Source organism: Carya illinoinensis, chromosome 15, assembly GCF_018687715.1.
Source record: "Carya illinoinensis cultivar Pawnee chromosome 15, C.illinoinensisPawnee_v1, whole genome shotgun sequence".
Taxonomy (NCBI): domain Eukaryota; kingdom Viridiplantae; phylum Streptophyta; class Magnoliopsida; order Fagales; family Juglandaceae; genus Carya; species Carya illinoinensis.
In genome coordinates, this window is record NC_056766.1 from 43,750,817 (window position 1) to 43,771,143 (window position 20,327).

General features: G+C 38.8%; 1 protein-coding gene across 1 annotated transcript; it reads right to left on the bottom strand.

Moving 5' to 3' along the window:
• Positions 1–347: 347 nt before the first annotated feature.
• Positions 348–9,469, bottom strand: LOC122296988 (disease resistance protein Roq1-like). Its single transcript, XM_043106779.1, has 6 exons — positions 9,289–9,469; positions 4,448–4,598; positions 2,455–3,292; positions 2,027–2,308; positions 998–1,882; positions 348–881 (listed from the first exon to the last, which is right to left on the bottom strand). The coding sequence occupies exons 1-6, from the start codon at positions 9,467–9,469 to the stop codon at positions 348–350; spliced, it is 2,871 nt and encodes a 956-aa protein (XP_042962713.1).
• Between the last annotated feature and the right edge of the window lie 10,858 nt (positions 9,470–20,327).

Genomic DNA, 20,327 nt, shown 5'->3' on the forward strand with positions numbered 1-20,327 from the left:
ACTAATCTCATGCAAGAGAGTGAGGCTGCGAGGAGGAGAGCCGCTGCTGTGAGCTTGCGAGGGAGAGAGTGAGTATCGAGCGGGAGAAAGCAGAGGAGGGCTGACGGCTAAGATGTGATTCTCTGAAAGGCCAAAAACGATACAAAAATCGGGTATCATAAAGAAAAAATTCTAAATTCAACTGGCCAGGTTTTATGTTCGGGTCGCGTAATGTTACGTGGTGCATGGTGGTCCCGAACTCAAAAAGAGTTTGATGTCCAAGGTTGTGATCATCATCATAATGATGTTGTGGGTACATGTCGGATTCAATGACGTTGCGATCATCATCATAATCAATACGACGCCTCTTAGAAAGTTGACTTCCATCCATGATCCATTGGATTTGCTAAATTTCCAATATTTTCAATGGGTGCATCCAAATGGACAATAACATTTTCATGATCTTTTGCATTCTGTTCATCATGCTGTTTGTATAACAGATGAACTCTGTAATGTTTGAAGATCACTGAATCTGGACATCTGTTTTCAAATATAATCCTCAGATCATTTGCCTGATCTACAATCATTCCTCGACGCCTAATATCTTCTGTATTTAAGTGCTCCAACCATACATGATCTGAATCCATTTCATCAAGTTTTCCTTCATTAGTATATCTGTAGTGGCGCCTAAGATCCTCGGATTTTACTGTGATGAAGTGAACTTGCAATCCCCCAGTCCCAACGGGTTCAAAAATAGCACAAAGAGAAATTCCTATGATGTCATCCGAATTATACGGTGGGGACCCTTTAATATCAAATTCACACCGATGACTATTTGAAGTCTCCTTGCAATGGCTGAACCAATCTGGAATCTTATTTCCCGAAAATATCATTTCATAATCCTGTTGGATGAACACATCATAAAATATATAAAAACTATATTCATATACAAAAATCGATTAGCCACAAAACGCCAAATGGATATATAAGGAAAAGAGAAGTATGTATCGGGACTTACTCGATTCCACGCAGGATTTGGCATACAATTCCCCATATTCACTTTATAGCATCTGCTCAACTCAATCCTTTCTAGCCGTGGGAAATGAAATATTTTTGATATTTCCGGTAATATTTCCAGTGATATGCATCCATCAGCATGAAGCGATCCTAGATTCGGTGGAAACTCCATAATTTCTTGAAGTTGCTTGCAATTATTCAAAAAAAGCATTGACAATCCAACAAATGTTTTGATGCTTGCTGGAATGCTTACGATATCACTACATGATAGTTGTAATGTATGCAGATTGAGAAAGCAATTAAATAGCCTAAAGAAATTTGATTTTGATAGGCCAGAGTTCATAAGATACAAGTAAAGACAAGTGGTTGATTTTGTTGGAGGCGGCAATGGGAATAATTCTGCACCCAATGAAGCTTCATTTTCCCAGCTTGTAGACACTACATAAGGCGTGGGTTGTCCATTATGCACCTCCTCCTCCTCCTCCATCCCAAAACTTATAATATTTGGACAATCCATGAGATAAATTTGATTTAGAGATCTCAACTGATGAATGCTACTTGGTAGACACTTAAGGTTTACGCAGCTACTTAGCTCTAAAAGTCTAAGCCCAGTGAGGTACCCAATGGATGAAGGTAATTCTTCTATTGCGGTGCCCATTAAGTAGACAAAGTGTAAATGTTCCATTTCAAATTCTATTTCAAGAAAATTTTGAAGGCTTGAGCAATCACCAAGATCAAGGAGTTCCAGAGATCTCAATTGGAGTCTCCTTGTAAAGCTCTTTAGATTGAAACATCCACCAAGTCTCAAGTTAACAAGCTTATCAAGGATTAATCCAACAGAATCATGAACTTCAACTAGATTTTTACAAGAATGAAGATCTATTTCCTTCAAATTTGGGCAACTTGAAATATCCGGAATTTCGTTAAGAAATCACAACCACCAAAATTCATAACCATGAGATTTTGTTAAAAGAAAAGAACATCAAACTAAGTTTAAAGAAAGAAATATTGAAAATAATAATAGTTGTACCTTTAATTCCAACGGTATCTCCAGGATGCGACTTCCAGGCATGTGTAGAATAGAGAGTTTGTCTCCACGAAATTTAGATGGCATAGATTGTAAAGGACAATCAGGCCAATCAAGCACTCTTATTGAATTAGGTAGACAATTAAGTTCTTTAGAAAAATGTGCATTGCGGCATCTAAATAATCTAAGTCTTTTCATATTCTCGAAGGCCTTGGGACTCAAGCGGATGATATCATCACCTTCAGCAAAATCTACAACAATTCCTTCAACATGATTATCTATTCCCTGTATAGGAAGACAATGCATGTTTAAGTGAGCCAACAAAATCAAAAAATAAATTATTCATTTATTCATATATTTATACACATACGTATATGTCACATGTGCTAAAGAAACAATGTTTAATTGAAAGAGATTTTGATCTGACTTACTGTATCATTCTCTAGTACTTCGTAAACATCTTCATGAAAGAATAATCTGCTACGTGTTCCTAGATTTTTAAGCGATTCTTGTCGAACAACTTCTCTACCCATATCTTGTAACAAGTTATGCATTTGCAATATTTCGTGAAATTCCGAAATAAGACTCTTCTCCCTTAGTCTTGGGATCGAAAAGTTTGGGTAAAAACCAAAACTATCTAGCAGCTCAATGACATTATAAAGCCATTCTCCATTGAAAAAACATGCAATGTCAAGAAAAACATTCTTTCCATTTTCACTTAATCTATCATAACTCGTTTGAAGTATTTTTTGAATATCTTGGTGAGAGATTTTCCTGTACTGGTCCAATGCACTTTCCCACTCTTTTTTAGTTCTGCCATATAAATCCAAGCCGAGCACTGTTAAAACTAGTGGAAGGCTCCCAGCATAATTTATGATCTGTTCTACAAACTCTCCATAACCGTCAACCAGTTTCTCATTTCTGAAAGCATGCCAACAAAAGTGTTGAAAAGCATCATCTTGATTCAATCCCGTCATCTCATATTTTGAATCAACTCCATGCGCAGTCAACAAGTGTTGATCTCTTGTTGTGATGATGATTCTAATTCTTTTACCAAACCAATCACGCGCTCCTACTAATGTTTCTAATTGATCCAAGTGGTCTACACTATCAAGAATTAGAAGAACTCTCTTAGAGTGAAGCCTACGCTTTATCATATAGATTCCTGTATCAATATTGTCAACCTTCAAACTTCTACAGTCTCCTAAAATCTTAGAAAGAAGTGTGTTTTGTAGTTGGACCAAACGATTCACTTGATTCCAAGTGTCGCTATCAATTGGAAGAAAAAAACTAACTTCAAATTGAAAAGCAATCGAGGTATAAATTGCTTTGGCTAGAGTTGTCTTACCAATTCCCTCAACTCCAAAAATTCCTATCATTTGCGTGTCTTTCATTCCAAGTCTTAAACGCAATTTGACATCTTCTACACGTGGTTTTAATCTAACGGGATGTTCGGCAACATGTAAATATAAATGATCATTTATCATTCTTGAGACATTTTGAACGATTTTTTCAATGAATTTTGATTCATTCTTGTGTTTGTGTGGACACATATATAAAAGAAAAAAAAAAGAAACAATTAATGACTTGTACTCCTCACGTGCAATACAAGCAACACAATTTAATTTTCTTTTTACAGCAGAAAAATAAAATAAAATAAGAAATCGGTAGCTAGGCTATAGGTCCATGCAATATATGTTGCCACGAGCTCACGGCAAGTTCTCTCCTTTTTGTTAGACTCAAAGATCAAAATGCGCGCATCTCATTTTATTTTCACAAATTTTTTTTAATCTTATTCCATTTAATTATTATAATTTTTTCAGATTACTACACGAAATAAAATAAACAATTTAACATTTTCAAATCTCAAAATAAAAATAATATTAAAAAAATATATTTTAATAATATTTTATTTAACTTTCAACTTTTATTTCAAGACATCTCATCTCGTATGCGAAAAAAATCAAGGCCAAAAAATAAATTATTGTCTATTGTTTTTCTTAATTCTTTTCTCCCAACTATCACAGTGAGTTTTATACTGTTCTAGAAATGAACTTAATTTAGACAAAAGATTAGATGTTGGAACCATATTAAATGCATCAAAATACAGTCTTCTAATTAACTTTAAAATTATTTGGTTTTGTTGAAAATTGATCAATTAATGCTTAAGAATTGATAAACCAAAAAAAAAAAAAATGATAAAGATGAATCTACTTTTGTATTATATTTTAGTTGGCGATCATCGAAAGGCCAAACAAAAGTTTAGATTTTTATTTTTTATATATTTATGTTTATCATCAAGTTGTGATTAGTTTCTTCCGTATTGGACAAGATCATGCACACTGATGATTTATACATAGAATGGGGGCAAAAAGGCAATCTTGATCAATGGAAGGCATAAAAGCGGGCGGTTAGAAAATTTACCTATTTCTGGTCAGATGGTATCCGGACAATTTGGCAACTTTTCGAAGGGCTGCCTTCCACAGCTGCAACTTCATGTCTACATTCAGTTTCTCAGCATGTTTAGCCAATGTTTGTCCAAAACTCTCTCTCTGATCGCGTACATCTGATGGATCTACATGGTAAAATACAGGTAGAACCCTTTGTTGCATTGATTCTTTACATTGATCAAGAATTTTTAATAGCTCTTCCAAGTACCATGTTGATGATGCATAATTTTTTTATAGTACAATGATATAAATTCTTGAAACTTCTATAGCTTGGAGGAGTGCAGGTGAAATTTCATCACCTCGTCTAAGCTCATCCTTATCTATGAAGGTATGGATTCCCTTTAGAGTCAAGGCACGGTATAGATGGGCGGTAAAAGTATTACGGGTATCTTCTCATCTAAAGCTCAAGAACACATCATAGCACCATAGAGAGGTGTATGAAGAAGAGAATGAACTAGAAGAGATTGTAGATAAGGCCATGGAAGAAATTTGTCAGTGTACGTGTGTATGTAATGCTTGATAATCACTCTACTTACCGAATGTAGAGAGTTGGAAATCATCGACTCTCCTTTAAAAGGACAACTCCAGGCCATGCCGCTTTCTTACACCATACCTATCAGTTAATGGTATCTTCATGGCAACTTCCTTGAGGATCGGACTAAAGTGAAGTCATGCATTGATTCAATGCCACGTTAAATTATTAAAAGAAAGATGTTCAGTAACTTCTTGGCAATTTCCTTGCAACTTCTTCAAACTTTAGATGCCATTTTCACACAACGTTCTCATGAGTTCTGGATTAAAAAAAAAATGAAAAACAAAACAAAACAAATTAATAGTGGTAAAAATTACAATTAAACTGCATTAATACTTCTGCAGAGTAAAATAATATTATTTTTTAAAATTCTGACTCTTTAAAATTAAAGAAAAAATCAGAAATTTAAATTAAATATTAATATTTATGAATAAATTCTGTGAAACTTGTTAATTAATTGGCTGTTATTGTATCATTTCTGAAAAAAAAAAAAAAAAAACTTGCAATCCAACTTTTTAATTGTTTCTTTTTTAATTTTAGCAGACCCTTCAAGCTATACACCACGATTAGGGTTAGGGTTGTAATCGAGCCTAGCCGAACCGGGTAACCGAGCTCAACTTAACTCAAAAAACTCAAGCCCGAACTCGAAATTTTTATTTAATATTTGTTTGGACTCGACTCAGTAAGCTAAATTTTCAACTTGAACTCGAGCTCAAGCTCGTCTATAAAACGAACATAGCTCGAGTTTTTTATTTTTAATATTTTTTTAATAAGATTTAATAATTAATAAATTAGATAAATAAAAAATAAAAAATCTAATATTGAATTTGTACAACTAACAAGTAGAACCTCTATTGAATTATAAGATTTTAAAACTTTATAAATAATTAATATCTACTTAGTTGATATTTATCCATAATAACAATATGTTATATGCCTACTATACATAAATTATTAGTACATACACATAATATGATAGCATATATCTAATTCATATATAGTTAGTACATACTAGTATATAAAATTATTAAATATTATTTACTAATTATTGTACAAATTATAAAATATAGCTATAAAGTATATTCAATATATATGTATAAGTAATTAGGTTACATATTATATATTTAATTATAAAAGTGTTATGCCTATATTATTATCTAATACATTATATATACGCGTATATATATATTGTATATATTTATCGATATATGAATGAGTTTTAATCGAGTCGAGGTAACGAATCGACTTAGGCATAAATAAGCAAGTCTTAATGAGCTTTAACCAAGTCTAGTCGAGTTTTGTTGGGTTTGTATCATTTACTAATCGATTGGGTATTTTCTTTCAAGGCTGAACTTCTTTTCATGAATCGAATTCGATTCGAATTTAACGGAACGAGTACCGATTGAGCTATCCAACAGACGAGTTCATTTATTGGCCTAATTGGGGTCAGGAATATTGTATTCGCCAAGACCATAATTATTGCATCCATGGATGTCCCACACTATCACATGAAGCTAGAAAATGGTATGTATAAGAGGAAGTTTGGATAGTGAGTTGAGATAAAAGTTGAAAGTTAAATATAATATTGTTAGAATATCTAATAATATTATTTTTTCATATTATTATTTTTTAAATTGAAAAAGTAGAATTGTTTATTATATTTATATAGAAATTTAAAAAAAAATTATAATGATTAGATGAGATGAATTAAAATGAGTTTGAGGCCTTTTTGTATCCAAAGAGAACTTAGAAAGAACTTGTTGGGTAGGGTCTTACTTTGGCATTTCTTGTCCTTAATGTCTTGACTCTATATTACGGCCAAAGAATTGCGTGCCGTGGCATTTTTTCAGTTATTAAAATAATTTAATTGAAAACAATAACTCTTTTATATTTATGGTATGCTAGGTGTGTTAACACTGATCCCCTCATTTAGGCCAATATATAAAATATTTAATTCAAAACTTGGCCCTAATGAAAAATGGTGAATTTAATGGCTTACTTAGAACTTTAACACTCCCCTCATTTGGGCCAACATATAAAATAAATATTTTATTTTATTTATATTTTTATATTTGGAAATAAAACTCTCTTGAGTTCTCACCTTCTACTACCTCTTACCTCTACAATAGCGCAACACATAATTGGCACCATACCTTGAATTAGGCAAAAAAACATCAAAGATTAAAAACTAATTGCATGTACAAACTTTTGGTGAGACATGTTAGGGGATCTACAATAGTGTGCAAAACCACTGGCCCTGTGTGACTTGACAGATAAACATGATCTTATTGAAATCATTTTTTTTTTTTTTTTCTTTTCCTATAACAGTTTAAGCCATAAACTAGTGGACCAGTGGCATTGGACAGACTGAAATTGCAGTTCTAACAAATTAACCATAGAGATTTGCTAGGTATAAGTGAGTTCACGCACCAAATCACGTATCAATGATTTTTTTTATTTAAAACAAATTAAAAAAAAAATTGTGAGAAGAATACAATTTTTTACCTCATGAAAATTATTTCAATCATTAATTCACATCGTTTCATTAAATATTTATTTTACATATCAATATCAGTACATGAATTGGTACACAAATTTGTTTGCAAGAAGATTTTTTTTTTTAAATATTTAATAACAAAAAAATAAATAAAATAAAACATATTTTTGTTCTTATCGGGAAGAGTCTCTTGCTACGTCTGGCTCATATATAATTACGTACCTAATTCGTACTTGAAATTGTATTTTTTATATTCTTTCGGCCGTTTTCCCGTATACGTAGTAATCAATTTCTAACTTGAAAATGGGGTTGCATGCGTTGACGTAGTGCTGACGGTGCTCTTGATCAATCTCACAATTGTTTTTATAATTATGTTTTAAATGAAAGATAAATATGTAAAATTTTTGAATTTCAAAGGAAGAAAATTTAAATATTATTTTTAAAACTGTTAGGGGTGATTTTGTCCTGGGCCCATGAGGCCCTCAAAACCCAAGCCCACTAAAGGGGCTTCAGTAGAGAATAAAATAGGGAAAAATGAGAGAGTACGAGAAAGGAAAAAGAAGGGAAGAAAGTAATGTTAGGAAGGCAAGGGATGGGGGAAAGGATGTGAGATGAGTTGATGTGACTAAAAGGAGGGGAAAGAGAGAGATAAAAGGGGAGGGACAGACGATTAGGTGGGACTTTTGATCTCCAGGATGAAGCTATTTTGGGATCTACGAGGGGACTTCTTCGGATAGACTCTTGGCCAGACTCCTTAGAGGCTTTTTGGGCAGGCTTCTTTATACTCCAGACTCTTCGGTGATAGTGTCCAAACTGGTAAAGTGATCTGTAAATTTACTGTACAGTGAGGATGAGAGATTCCGAGAGATTGTAAACAAAGCTTATCTAGTGGATTCTCCCATTCCCAAATCCCGATGGACGTAGGTCTAGTGTCGAACTACGTAAATATGTGTCTACTTCTCTCTATTTTCCCTATATCATATAATGTTCACCTTCATGGCCATAAACATGGACTCGGTACGACTGCACCGACCAGCCAAGGGCCTACGCAACGTCGTCCAAGCCTAGCACCACCAGGCTCACACATCGCCATCTAGGCTCACACATCTCAGTTGGTACGGGATCTAGTTACTTTTTACACCAGAAAGAACAGATGAAGCTCTCCAGATAAGTGTCATTGGTTCTCTCCCTTTTATTTTTATAAAAAAATATCACCGTAGAAAAAGATCACGTAAACTTTCTCGGTTAAGCGCACTGCACCTTTTTATGCGCAGTGTATAGACCGGGAGGCCAGACAACCGACAACTTCAACTGTGCATGAAAGCATATGGAGCAGTCGCATTAAAGGTAGAGCACTCAGACCAAGGGCTGTGAGCCTGGCACTGTGCACTAAAGTATACAGTACACGGGCCGTGATACCCATGCATGGCACATACAATGCCTACATGCCATGCACAGGTACGTGCATGGCTTCACTGATGCACATCACCCGTGCACCGTGAAGCCTCATGGCAGCCTGCCGAGAGGTCCAACACCCGCGGTGGCCACCGGCCACTTCTGGCTGGAGCGACGTGGCCCCTCTCCCGCGGGGCCATGCATAGCGGCCTAACCGTGAATGCGGTACAAAGAGCCAGCAGAGTGGAGACAGCTTGCGACCTCCTGTAGCGGGCCAGGGTGACTCGCCGGTGGTCCCCTCTCGACATCCAGCAGTTTCTGTAAGGACCCATGAGGCCCCCCCCGTGAAAGCAGTGATCGGCCCAACTCGTGCGTGCTGTCCTTCACACACAGGCAGCGGCCAGCCCATCGACAAAGCGGCCTAGGGAGGATGCAGGCTGCCACCAGCTAGCCCACCGGCTTCGTCTATCCCCACCGCCGCAGTTGTCAAGCGCCAGCACTGCCCCGAAGCACAGTACGACTCCCTCACCTGTGAAGAACAGAGCACCAACTGCAAGCAATGCGGGCGCCATCGCAAGCAGCACAAAGCACCGGCGACAACCCATCCTTCCCGCCGATGTAGTCTATTCTCACTGGCGGAGTAGCAAGGCACTGAGGCGACCTTAGAGCATCACCACAGCCAAGGCCTCCGTGAAGAAGAGAGTGCGCAATGCGCACGCAGGACCCACTGCGAGCAACATGGGCACACTGGCGACAACCCCTCTGACCGCCAACATCTTTTGATGCCGCTACCGTGGTCCCCGACCACCAACCTCCGGCAAGCTCCTCTCTAGGGCCACACAGTGAATGGGCCTCCTAGGGTGAGCCATGCAAGCGGCACCCGACGGTGTCTCACGACCCTGCCCCACTGTAGAGCTGTGGGCAAGCTGGTGACCATGGGATGGCCACTGGTGTTATCTGCCCCCACCGCGGGGACACTTCCAGCCCAGGACCGTGAAGCACCAGAAAGAACCATGGAGCACCGTGAAGAAATGAACCGGAAGGAAAATAGACCGTAAAGGGGGATGAACAGTGGGCAACACAACAAGCATCCGAGAAGGCTCTTGGGAAGTAAAAAAAAAAAAGGAGATCACTGTGAAGAGGCCTGGGGGCAGTACAGCAAGCTCATGGACCATAGCACAGGAACAACACTAAGAATTGCAGGCATGCGCCAATCATGAAGTCGCGACCGACTCCCTTCAAGACGCGTCTCGACTAAGAGGGAGGAGGAGGGGTGCATGCTGAGATGGAAGAACAACTGGGGCCCTTCCTGTTTTCTGGTAGTGAAGGCTCGTTGGCAGTGCGAGTGAGATTCCCATAAAGGCTCGCGGGCAACGCGAGTGGGATTCTCCCAAAGGCTCGTCGAACGTGAGTGGGATCCTCACGAAGGCTCGCGGGCAGCTTGAGTAATACCATCATGAAGGCTCACCAAGCACAAGTGGGATTCTCATGGACCGTAGTACAGGAACAACATGAAGGGTCGCGGGTAGCGTGAGTGGGATTCTCACGAAGGCTTGATGATTACGCCCAAAGAATAACGCGGTAGTTGTAGCACAGCTTTGGGGTGTCGATTCCACAGGGAGACAAATTAAAAGAATAGTAAGAGGGACAAAGAAACTAAAGAAAAATATACTCAAATTTGACAAACAGTAGAGCGTTGGGAATCCCTTGCACAAATCTGGTATTTTAATTATTCTTAATTCATTGGATAACTCAATTAGGAACTCAATTCCCGAAATTCCCAATCGGAAGGTATAGATTTATAAACCAGACTTAAATCAAATGTAACCCTTTGAAAAAAAACATTCACCACTTTTAAAAAAACGTAATTACTACCCCTATTGATAAAATCCAATGACGACAATATACTCAGGGAGCGATATTGCAGCAAAAAACTAAATCAATATAGATAAATAATTGATCCAAACATAATCAAAGAAATCCATTCAATAGAAAAAGCATGACTGAATCCATAAACAAAATAAATTCTATGATTATTCGGAAAAAAAAACATCAACGATGAATTGAGAATGATAAAACAAAAGAGTTTTAGCAATTGAAAATCAAATACATGAATTAAGAATAAATTAGAAATACCATCTAATGTGCAAGTTCATCCCTAACCCTACTTGAGAATTTAGTTACCCATAAATATACTGGATAACAAAAATCTCCAGAGAAAACTGAAGCGAACGGTGGCCATGGAAGTGATTTTCTCCTCTCTTCAGATCTGCCTCTTGTGCCTCCTCTTCCCCCCATTTCGTGCTAATGATATGCTTATATAGGGTAGGAAAGAAACCCTAATGTCCTCTTAATTTCCGCATAAAAAAATCGCCTAAATTTTAGGAGTTATCTTGGCAGCCACGTACGGCCTTTAGTAGTTCGAATTCGGAAATCCTTATTAGAGACAAAGTTATAGCCCTTTAAGATAGCTTTCCAATGCATCAAGAATCGAATCAATACAATATGTGAGTAAAAAGACACAGTCAAAAGACTAAAATATGTCCAGACTGTCTCTTAGCGAATTTCAGACTTGGACTTCTTGTGGTTTCATTTTGTGATTTTTTTTTCTTTTTCTTTTCTTCCAAATTGCTCTCAAACCCCATGAATATCCTCCTTTGAATTTGACTGGGCTTGACTTGCTCTTTTATAAACTCTGAAATTAAACATAAAAAAAACTGCTTAGGAGTATCCCAACGTAAATAGAAATTCAATTAAAGAATACACATTAATTCCTATGATTTCTATTCACATTTTAGCATTTTAGTCCAATAATAGGGTATTTAGAGTGCACTTTCGCATACTCATCACTTGACCACCGCGAGTAGGATCCTAATAAAGGCTTGCAGCCAGCGTAAGTAATACCATCACGAAGGCTTGACGAGCGCAAGTGGGATTCTCATTAAGGCTCGCGGGCAGTGTGAGTGAAAGCATCAGGAATGTTCGCGAGCAGTGCGAGTGGGATTCTCATGAAGGCTCGCTGAGCAAGAGTGGGATCTTCATGAAAACTCACCGACCGCAAGTGGGATACTCACGAAGGCTAGCAGGCAATGCGAATGATATTGCCTAAAGACTCACGAATATTTGTTAGGAAAAGAAGATAAACAGTGAAGCAAAGTAAAGAAAAGAGGAAAAAAGGCAACATTCAGTATAGCGGTCAATTTCAATCAAGCAAAGAGTCGGCTACAATGACTAAAATACTCTGGTTTGCCTTCCTCAAAACTTGTGTGAATTCTACTTTTGCTAACATAGTTGCTACTTGTGATGCCGAATCCCAGTTATACAGCCCTACTCAGAATCTCCGTCGGCAAGTTAACAAGACAAGAACTGTGCTTCGAAGAATGTTATTCCCGTGTTTGTGCACAGGGATTGACCCTCGTCATAAGCGTCGACCAACAAGAGAGGGTCCAATCAGGGATTGCTCGAATAGACTCCACCCTCGTATGGGTCAACATGCGAAGCCAACCCCGGGTTAGACCGCCTCACCTGCAGAGGAGAGCAGGATCAGCACTGAAGCTGCTCAAACATTACCCCGTTTGGTCATGACGACAGTGGACGCAGCACTAGCCCAGTCCTAAATTACCTTCTCTGCGATGTCACGGATGAGTGGATCCAGTCACCAACTGCCTAAATGGAGTTCCTCCTCGTATGGGTCAACAGGCAGCGTGGCTCCAAGCCATACTGACCTCCCCTGCGAAGGAGCCTTCACTACCAGTAATAACATCCACACGCATCGTCTTAATAAAAATATCCACTAACTCATTACCAAATAACTCCTAATCAGTGTGATGATTGTCCGATCATTCATGTAAAAAAATTAAAAATAGTTAAATCAATGATATTACGATGATTTTGGTATCTGAAATCATGAAGGATTAACACGAAGGATAAATATAGACTGTGAGATATAAATTTCAACAAGTAATATGAACTAATGCATATGTTGAGATAAAAAAAAAAAAAAAAAAAGAAGCCGAGGAGATTTGGGCAAATACACTTATCTCGCCCAAAAGGTGGGAGAAGACTTACCGCTCGGTAGGCGGGGAGACCCAAAGGCGACAAGTCTAAAGGACCAACTTAAGCGACCAACCTAAATGACGTCGTGGACGACAACTAGCAAAGGCGGGGGCAGTTTTACCACTCGGTAGGTGGGCGAGAGGGGTCTATCATCTCGGTTGAGTCTTTCATCTCGATCAGGAACCTTACATCTCGACTATTGGCCGAGGAGACCTGTTATATTCACCACACATGGCATCCACCCGGTGGGACCCTAACGAGTTCTACAATCAATCTGCTGAGCACCAAATCCTCCTGAGCTCTGCAATTCAAGCTGCATATCACTGAATTTTCCATTATGTAAAAAGCCCCACTGCTCAGCGGGTAAATCGCGTAGCACAGCATAAGCACGTGACCAAATATCCCCCGACAACTTGGGCTCAATCTTGTGCAGTAAGTGGCACAACGCCCAAATGGATCAAAGGCGTCATCGTTGTCCATTGTTGGTGCAAACCCCATGCTCCGCTTTGATGTGGAAGCCTCAGCCTTGCCCTCGTAGCACGTGCAGCGTGCGATGGACGTGTTCACCACCTCCTCGAGGTAGTTGCATAAGTCTTTCTAATACGGATTGGTAGAGCAATTACAGGAAGTTATTTTGTAATAAAATAATGAGAATAAAACATGAATAGTGTCTTCAAATAGTGAGATGAAAATAAATACACTATAGCTTTAAGTTGCAGATTGATGGTTTACCGAATCCAATGCCAGCGTTTAAGCCACAAACGAGTAAAATTATGAAAATTCTTCCATTTTGAAGAGATCGATGACATTGCTCTACCTGTGCAATTCGTTTACCAAAATTCAACCCCAAAGTGACTCGAAAAAAGCAAAACACGTTTTCAAGAGGTGACTTGAGAGAAGGAATTTGATATGAGATCCAAGTGCGCAAAATATATTTGGTCTCTTCAACCAATGGTCGAAATGTAAGGTTCTTAACCGAGATGAAAGACTCCAACCAGGGATGATAGACCCCTCTCGCCAACCTATCGATCGGTTTAGCTGCTCGTCTTTGTTACTTGTCTCCCACGATGTCGTTTAGGTTGGTCGCGTAAGTTGGTCGTTTAGACAGGTCGGTTTTGGGTCTCCCTGCCTATCGAGCGGTAAATTTTCTCACCTTTTGGGCGAGATAAGTTTATTTGTCAAAATCACCTCGACTTTTTTATCTCATTTTACACATTAGTTCATATTACTTGCTGAAATTCATATCTCAAAGTCTATATTTATCCTTCGTAGTAATCCTTCATGCTTTCACATGCCAAAATTATTGTCATATCGTTAATTTAACTCTTTTTAGTTTTTTTTGTTTGGATAATCCGGACAATCGTAATATTGATCGGGAGTCATGTAGCAATGGGTTAAAGGATATTTTTATTGTGATGATGCATGGAGACGTTATTAGTGGGAAAGGACGGGCGGAAAAGTTCAGCCGTAGATATCACGTGTTGTATGCTCAACACCTTAGTACATTGGGTTCAAAGCTATTTAATGATGAACAAGTGAAGGGAAAAATCAAGCGACTGCATAAGAGACAGTCCATATTCACCGATTTGATGGGACAAACGAGTATGGGATCTAACCCTTATACGAAAACAGTGACAAGCAATAACGAGCATTGGGCAACTGCCATCAGGGTAAGCTAATTTAACCAATACATGTTTCCTTCATTTTTTACAACTTCTTAACCAATACATGGCCCAGAGGGCGCCATTTGGTTTGCCTTCACGCGTCCAGACTGTACGGCAATGGGTATTAATTTAACAATTGCACCCTATCGTAGATTTAACTAATTCGTTTGGAGTTGTGATTGTGGAATTCAGTATTCTCACACTGGCATTTTTGTGCATGGTTCAGTCAGTTATCAATCAAATAATTTATTGATATTCATGCGTGGAGAATGCTGGAATTTCCAAGGAACCCAATATGGGTTAACTATGCAAACTTCGTACTATTCTCAACATATAGGAAAGAGTTCAATACCAGAAAACATCTAGCTGCTTTGACAATTTTCTATGAGAGCTTAAATAGATCAAAGCTTTGTGCACTAATAATAACAAGATATATTGCCATATCCAACCCATGCCATTAAACATTTTTTATGCCCTTATTCCTAAGCTTTGTCTAATGCTCGTCACTGCGTATCACAATTTCTATAAAGGTCACATCTCATATATGTTTGTCCCACCAAATCGGTGAACATGCGTCGCCTCTTCTTTAGCCGCTTGACTTTTCCCTTAATCGGGGTGACAATTTTCCAGATTATCCATGTAAAAAAAACTAAAAGTAGTTAAATCAACGATATTATGATGATTTTGCTATTCAAAATTAGGAAGGATTAATGCGAAAGATAAATATAGACTTTGAGATATGAATTTCAGTAAGTAAAATAAACTAATGCATATGTTGAGATAAATAAATAAATAAGTTGAGGAGATTTGGGCAAATACACTCATCGCGCACAAAAGGCGGGAGAAGACTTACAGCTCGGTAGGCGAAGAGACCCAAGGGCGACCAGTCTAAACGACCAACTTAAGCGACCAATCTCAATGACGTCGTGCGCGAGAACTAGCAAAGGCGTGCATCTTTACCGCTCCGTTGGTGGGCGAGAGGGGTCTATCATGCCGGTTGAGTCTTTCATCACGATTAGGAACTCTACATCTCGACTATTGGTCGAGAAGACCTGTTAGATTCAGAGCACGTGACATCTAACTAGTGGGACCAACACGAGTTCCAGAATCAATCTACTAAGCACCAAATCCTCTCGAGCTCTGCAATTCAAGCTGCATATCACTAAATCTTCCATTATGTAAAAATCCCTGCTGCTCGGCGGGTAAATCACGTTGCACAGCATAAGCACGTGACCAAATATCCCCAGCAACTTGGGCACAATCTCGTGCAGCAAGTGGCACAACGCCCAAATGGATCGAAGGCGTCATCCCTGTCCATTGTTACTTGCTCTGCTTAGATGTGGAAGCCTCAGCCTTACCCTCGTAGCACGTGCGGCGTGCAATGGACATGTTCATCACCTCCTCGAGGTAGTTGCATAAGTCTTTCTTATACGGGTTGGGAGAGCAATTACATGAAGTTATTTTGTAATAAAATAATGGGAATAAAACATGAATAGTTTATTCAAATATGGAGATGAAAATAAATACACTGTAGCTTTAACTTAAAGCTTGATGGTTTACCGAATCCAATGCCGGCGTTCGGGCTCCAACCTAGTAAAATTATGAAAATTCTTCCATTTTGAAGAGACCAATGTCATTGCTCTACCTGCGCAATTCGTTTACCAAAATTCAACCCCTCAGTGACTCGAAAAAAGCAAAACGCATTATCAAGAGGTGACTTGAGAGAAGGAATTTCATACGAGAGCCAAGTGCGCCAAATATAACTGATCTCCTCGGCCAATGGCCGAGATGTAAGGTTCCTGACCGTGATGAAAGACTCCAACCTATCATCCCCCCTCGCCAACCTATCGATAGGTTAAGCTGCTCGTCTTTGTTACTAGTCACCCACGATGTCATTTAGGTTGGTCGCATAAGTTGATCGTTTAGACTTGTTGCCCTTGGGTCTCCTACCGAGTGGTAAAATCTTCTCTCGCATTTTGGGCGAGATAAGTTTATTTCTCCAAATCTCCTCGGCTTTTTTATCCCATCATACAAATTAGTTCATTTTACTTGCTGAAATTCATATCTCAAAGCCTATATTTATCCTTCGCAATAATCCTTCACGCTTCCACGTATCAAAATTATTGTCATATCGCTAATTTAACTCTTTATAGTTTTTTTACTTGAATCATCCGGACAATCATCACACTGATCAGAGTTATGGGGCAATGAGTTAGTGGATATTTTTATTGTGATGATGCAGGGCGATGTTATTGATGGTAAAGTACAGGGGAGAAAGTTCGGCCTTAGATATCACGTGTTGTATGCTCAACACCATAGGACATTGGGTTCAAGGCTATTTAATGACGACCAGGTGATGGAGAAAATCAAACGACTGAATAAGAGACATTGCATGTTCACCGATTTGATGGGACAAACGGATATGGGATGTGACCCTTACACGAAAACTGTGATAAGCAGTAACGAGCATTGGGCAAATGCCAACAGGGTTAGCTAATTTAACCAACACATGTTTCCTTCATTTGTTACAACTTCTTAACCAACACATGGCCCAGAGGGCGCGCCATTTGATTTACCATAACCATAAAAACCAATATTGGTTGTTGTGTTGCCTTCACGCGTCTAGACTGTATGGCAATGGGTATTAATTTGACAACTGCACCCTATCTTAGATTTAACTAATTCGTTTGGGGTCGTGATTGTGGAATTCAGTATTCTCACACTAGCATTTCTGTGCATGGTTCAGTCAGTTATCAACCAAATAACTTATTGATATTCATGCCTGGAGAATGCTGGAATTTCCAAGGAACGCAATTTGGGTTAACTATACAAACTTCATACTATTCTCAGCATCTAGGAAATAGTTCAATACCAGAAAGCTTCTAGCTGCTTTGCCAATTTTCTATCCAAGCTTAAATAGATCAAAGCTCTGTGCACTAACAATGACAAGATATATTGCCATATCTAACCCATGCCATTAAACATTTTTTATGCCCTTATTCCATAGCTTTGTCCAATGCTCGTCACTGCATATTACATTTTTTTCTCTAAGGGTCACATCACATATCTGTTTGTCCCACCAAATCGGAGAACATGTGCCGCCTCTTCATCAGCCGCTTGACTTTCTCCTTAACCTGTCTGCTGTTAAATAGCTTTCAACCCAAAGTACTAAGATGTAAAACATGCGACACATGATATTTACACCTGAACATTCCCGCCCGATAATAACATCCACATGCATCGTCTCAAAAAAAAAATATCTGCTAACTGATTGCCACATAACTTTCAATCAATGTGACGATTTTCTGGATTATCCTTGTAAAAAAAACTAAAATTAGTTAAATCAACGATATTACGTTGATTTTGCTATTCAAAATCAGGAGGTATTAACGTGAAGGATAAATATAGACTTTGAGATATGAATTTCAGCAAGTAATATGAACAAATGTAAATGTCGAGATAAATAAATAAATAAATTGAGGAGATTTGGGCAAATTCACTCATCGTGCATAAAAGTCGGGAGAAGACTTACCGCTCGGTAGGCGGAGAGACCCAAGGGCGACCAGTCTAAACAACCAACTTAAGCAACCAATGTCAATGACGTCGTGGCCGACAACTAGCAAAGGCGTGCATCTTTACCGCTTCGTAGGTGGGCGAGAGGGGTCAATCATCCCGGTTGGGTCTTTCATCTCGTTCAGGAACTCTACATCTCGCATATTGGCCGAGGAGACCTGTTATATTCAGCGCACATGACATCTACCTAGTGGGACCCACACGAATTCCGGAATCAATCTACTGAGCACCAAATCCTCCCGAGCTCTGTAATTCAAGCTGCATATCACTGAATCTTCCATTATGTAAAAAGCCCCGCTGCTCGGCAGGCAAATCACGTTGCACAGCATCCGCATGTGACCAAAAATCCCCCAGCAACTTGCGCTCAATCTCGTGTAGCAAGTGGCACAACGCCCAAAGGGATCAAAGGCATCATCGCTGTCCATTGATACTTGCTCCGCTTTGATGTGGAAGCCTCAGCTTTGCCCTCGTAGCACATGCGGCGTGCAATGGACGTGTTCATCACCTCCTCGAGTTAGTTACATAAGTCTTTCTTATACGGGTTGGGGGAGCAATTACATGATAAAACATGAATAGTTTATTCAAATATGGAGATGAAAATAAATACACTATAGCTTTAACTTGAAGCTTGATGGTTTACCGAATCCAATGCCGGCGTTCGAGCTCCAACCTAGTAAAATTATGAAAATTCTTCCATTTTGAAGAGACCAATGTCATTGCTCTACCTGCGCATTTCGTTTACCAAATTTCAACCCCGCAGTGACTCAAAAAAAGCAAAACGCATTTTAAAGAGGTGACTTGAGATAAGGAATTTCATATGAGAGCCAAGTGCGCTAAATATAACTGATCTCCTCGGCCAACGGCCAAGATGTAAGGTTCCTGACCGTGATGAAAGACTCCTACCTATCATCCCCTTTCGCCAACCTATCGATAGGTTAAGCTGCTCGTCTTTGTTACTAGTCACCCACGATGTCGTTTAGGTTGGTCGCATAAGTTGGTCGTTTAGACTTGTTGCCCTTGGGTCTCCTACCGAGTGGTAAAATCTTCTATCGCATTTTGGGCGAGATAAGTTTATTTCTCCAAATCTCCTCGGCCTTTTTATCCCATCATACAAATTAGTTCATTTTACTTGCTGAAATTCATATTTCAAAGTCTATATTTATCCTTCGCAGTAATCCTTCACGCTTTCACGTACCAAAATTACTGTCATATCGTTAATTTAACTCTTTTTAATTTTTACTTGAATAATCCGGACAATAATCACACTGATCGGGAGTTATGGGGCAATGAGTTAGGGGATATATTTGTTGTGATGATGCATGGCGATGTTATTGGTGGGAAAGTACAGGCGAGAAAGTTCAGTCTTAGATATCACGTGTTGTATGCTCAATACCTTAGTACATTGGGTTCAAAGCTATTTAATGACGATCAGGTTATGGAGAAAATCAAACGACTGAATAAGAGACATTGCATGTTCACCGATTGGATGGGACAAACGGGTATGGGATGTGACTCTTACACGAAAACTGTGATAAGCAGTAATGAGCATTGGGCAAATGCCATCAGGGTTAGCTAATTTAACCAACACATGTTTTCTTCATTTGTAACAACTTCTTAACCAATACATGGCCCAGAGGGCGCGCCATTTGATTTACCATAAGCATAAAAACCAATATTGGTTGTTGTGTTGCCTTCACGCGTCCAGACTGTATGGCAATGGGTATTAATTTAACAACTGCACCCTATCTTAGATTTAACTAATTCGTTCGGAGTCGTGATTGTGGAATTCAGTATTCTCACACTAGCATTTCTGTGCATGCTTCAGTCAGTTATGAACCAAATAACTTATTGATATTCATGCGTGGAGAATGCTGGAATTTCCAAGGAACCCAACATGGGTTAACTATACAAACTTCATACTATTCTCAGCATATAGGAAAGAGTTCAATACCAGAAAGCTTCTAGCTGCTTTGCCCATTTTCTATCCAAGCTTAAATAGATCAAAGCCCTGTGCACTAACAATGACAAGATATATTGCCATATCTAACCCATGCCATTAAACATTTTTTATGCCCTTATTCCATAGGTTTGTCCAATGCTCATCACTGTGTATTACATTTTGTCTCTAAGGGTCACA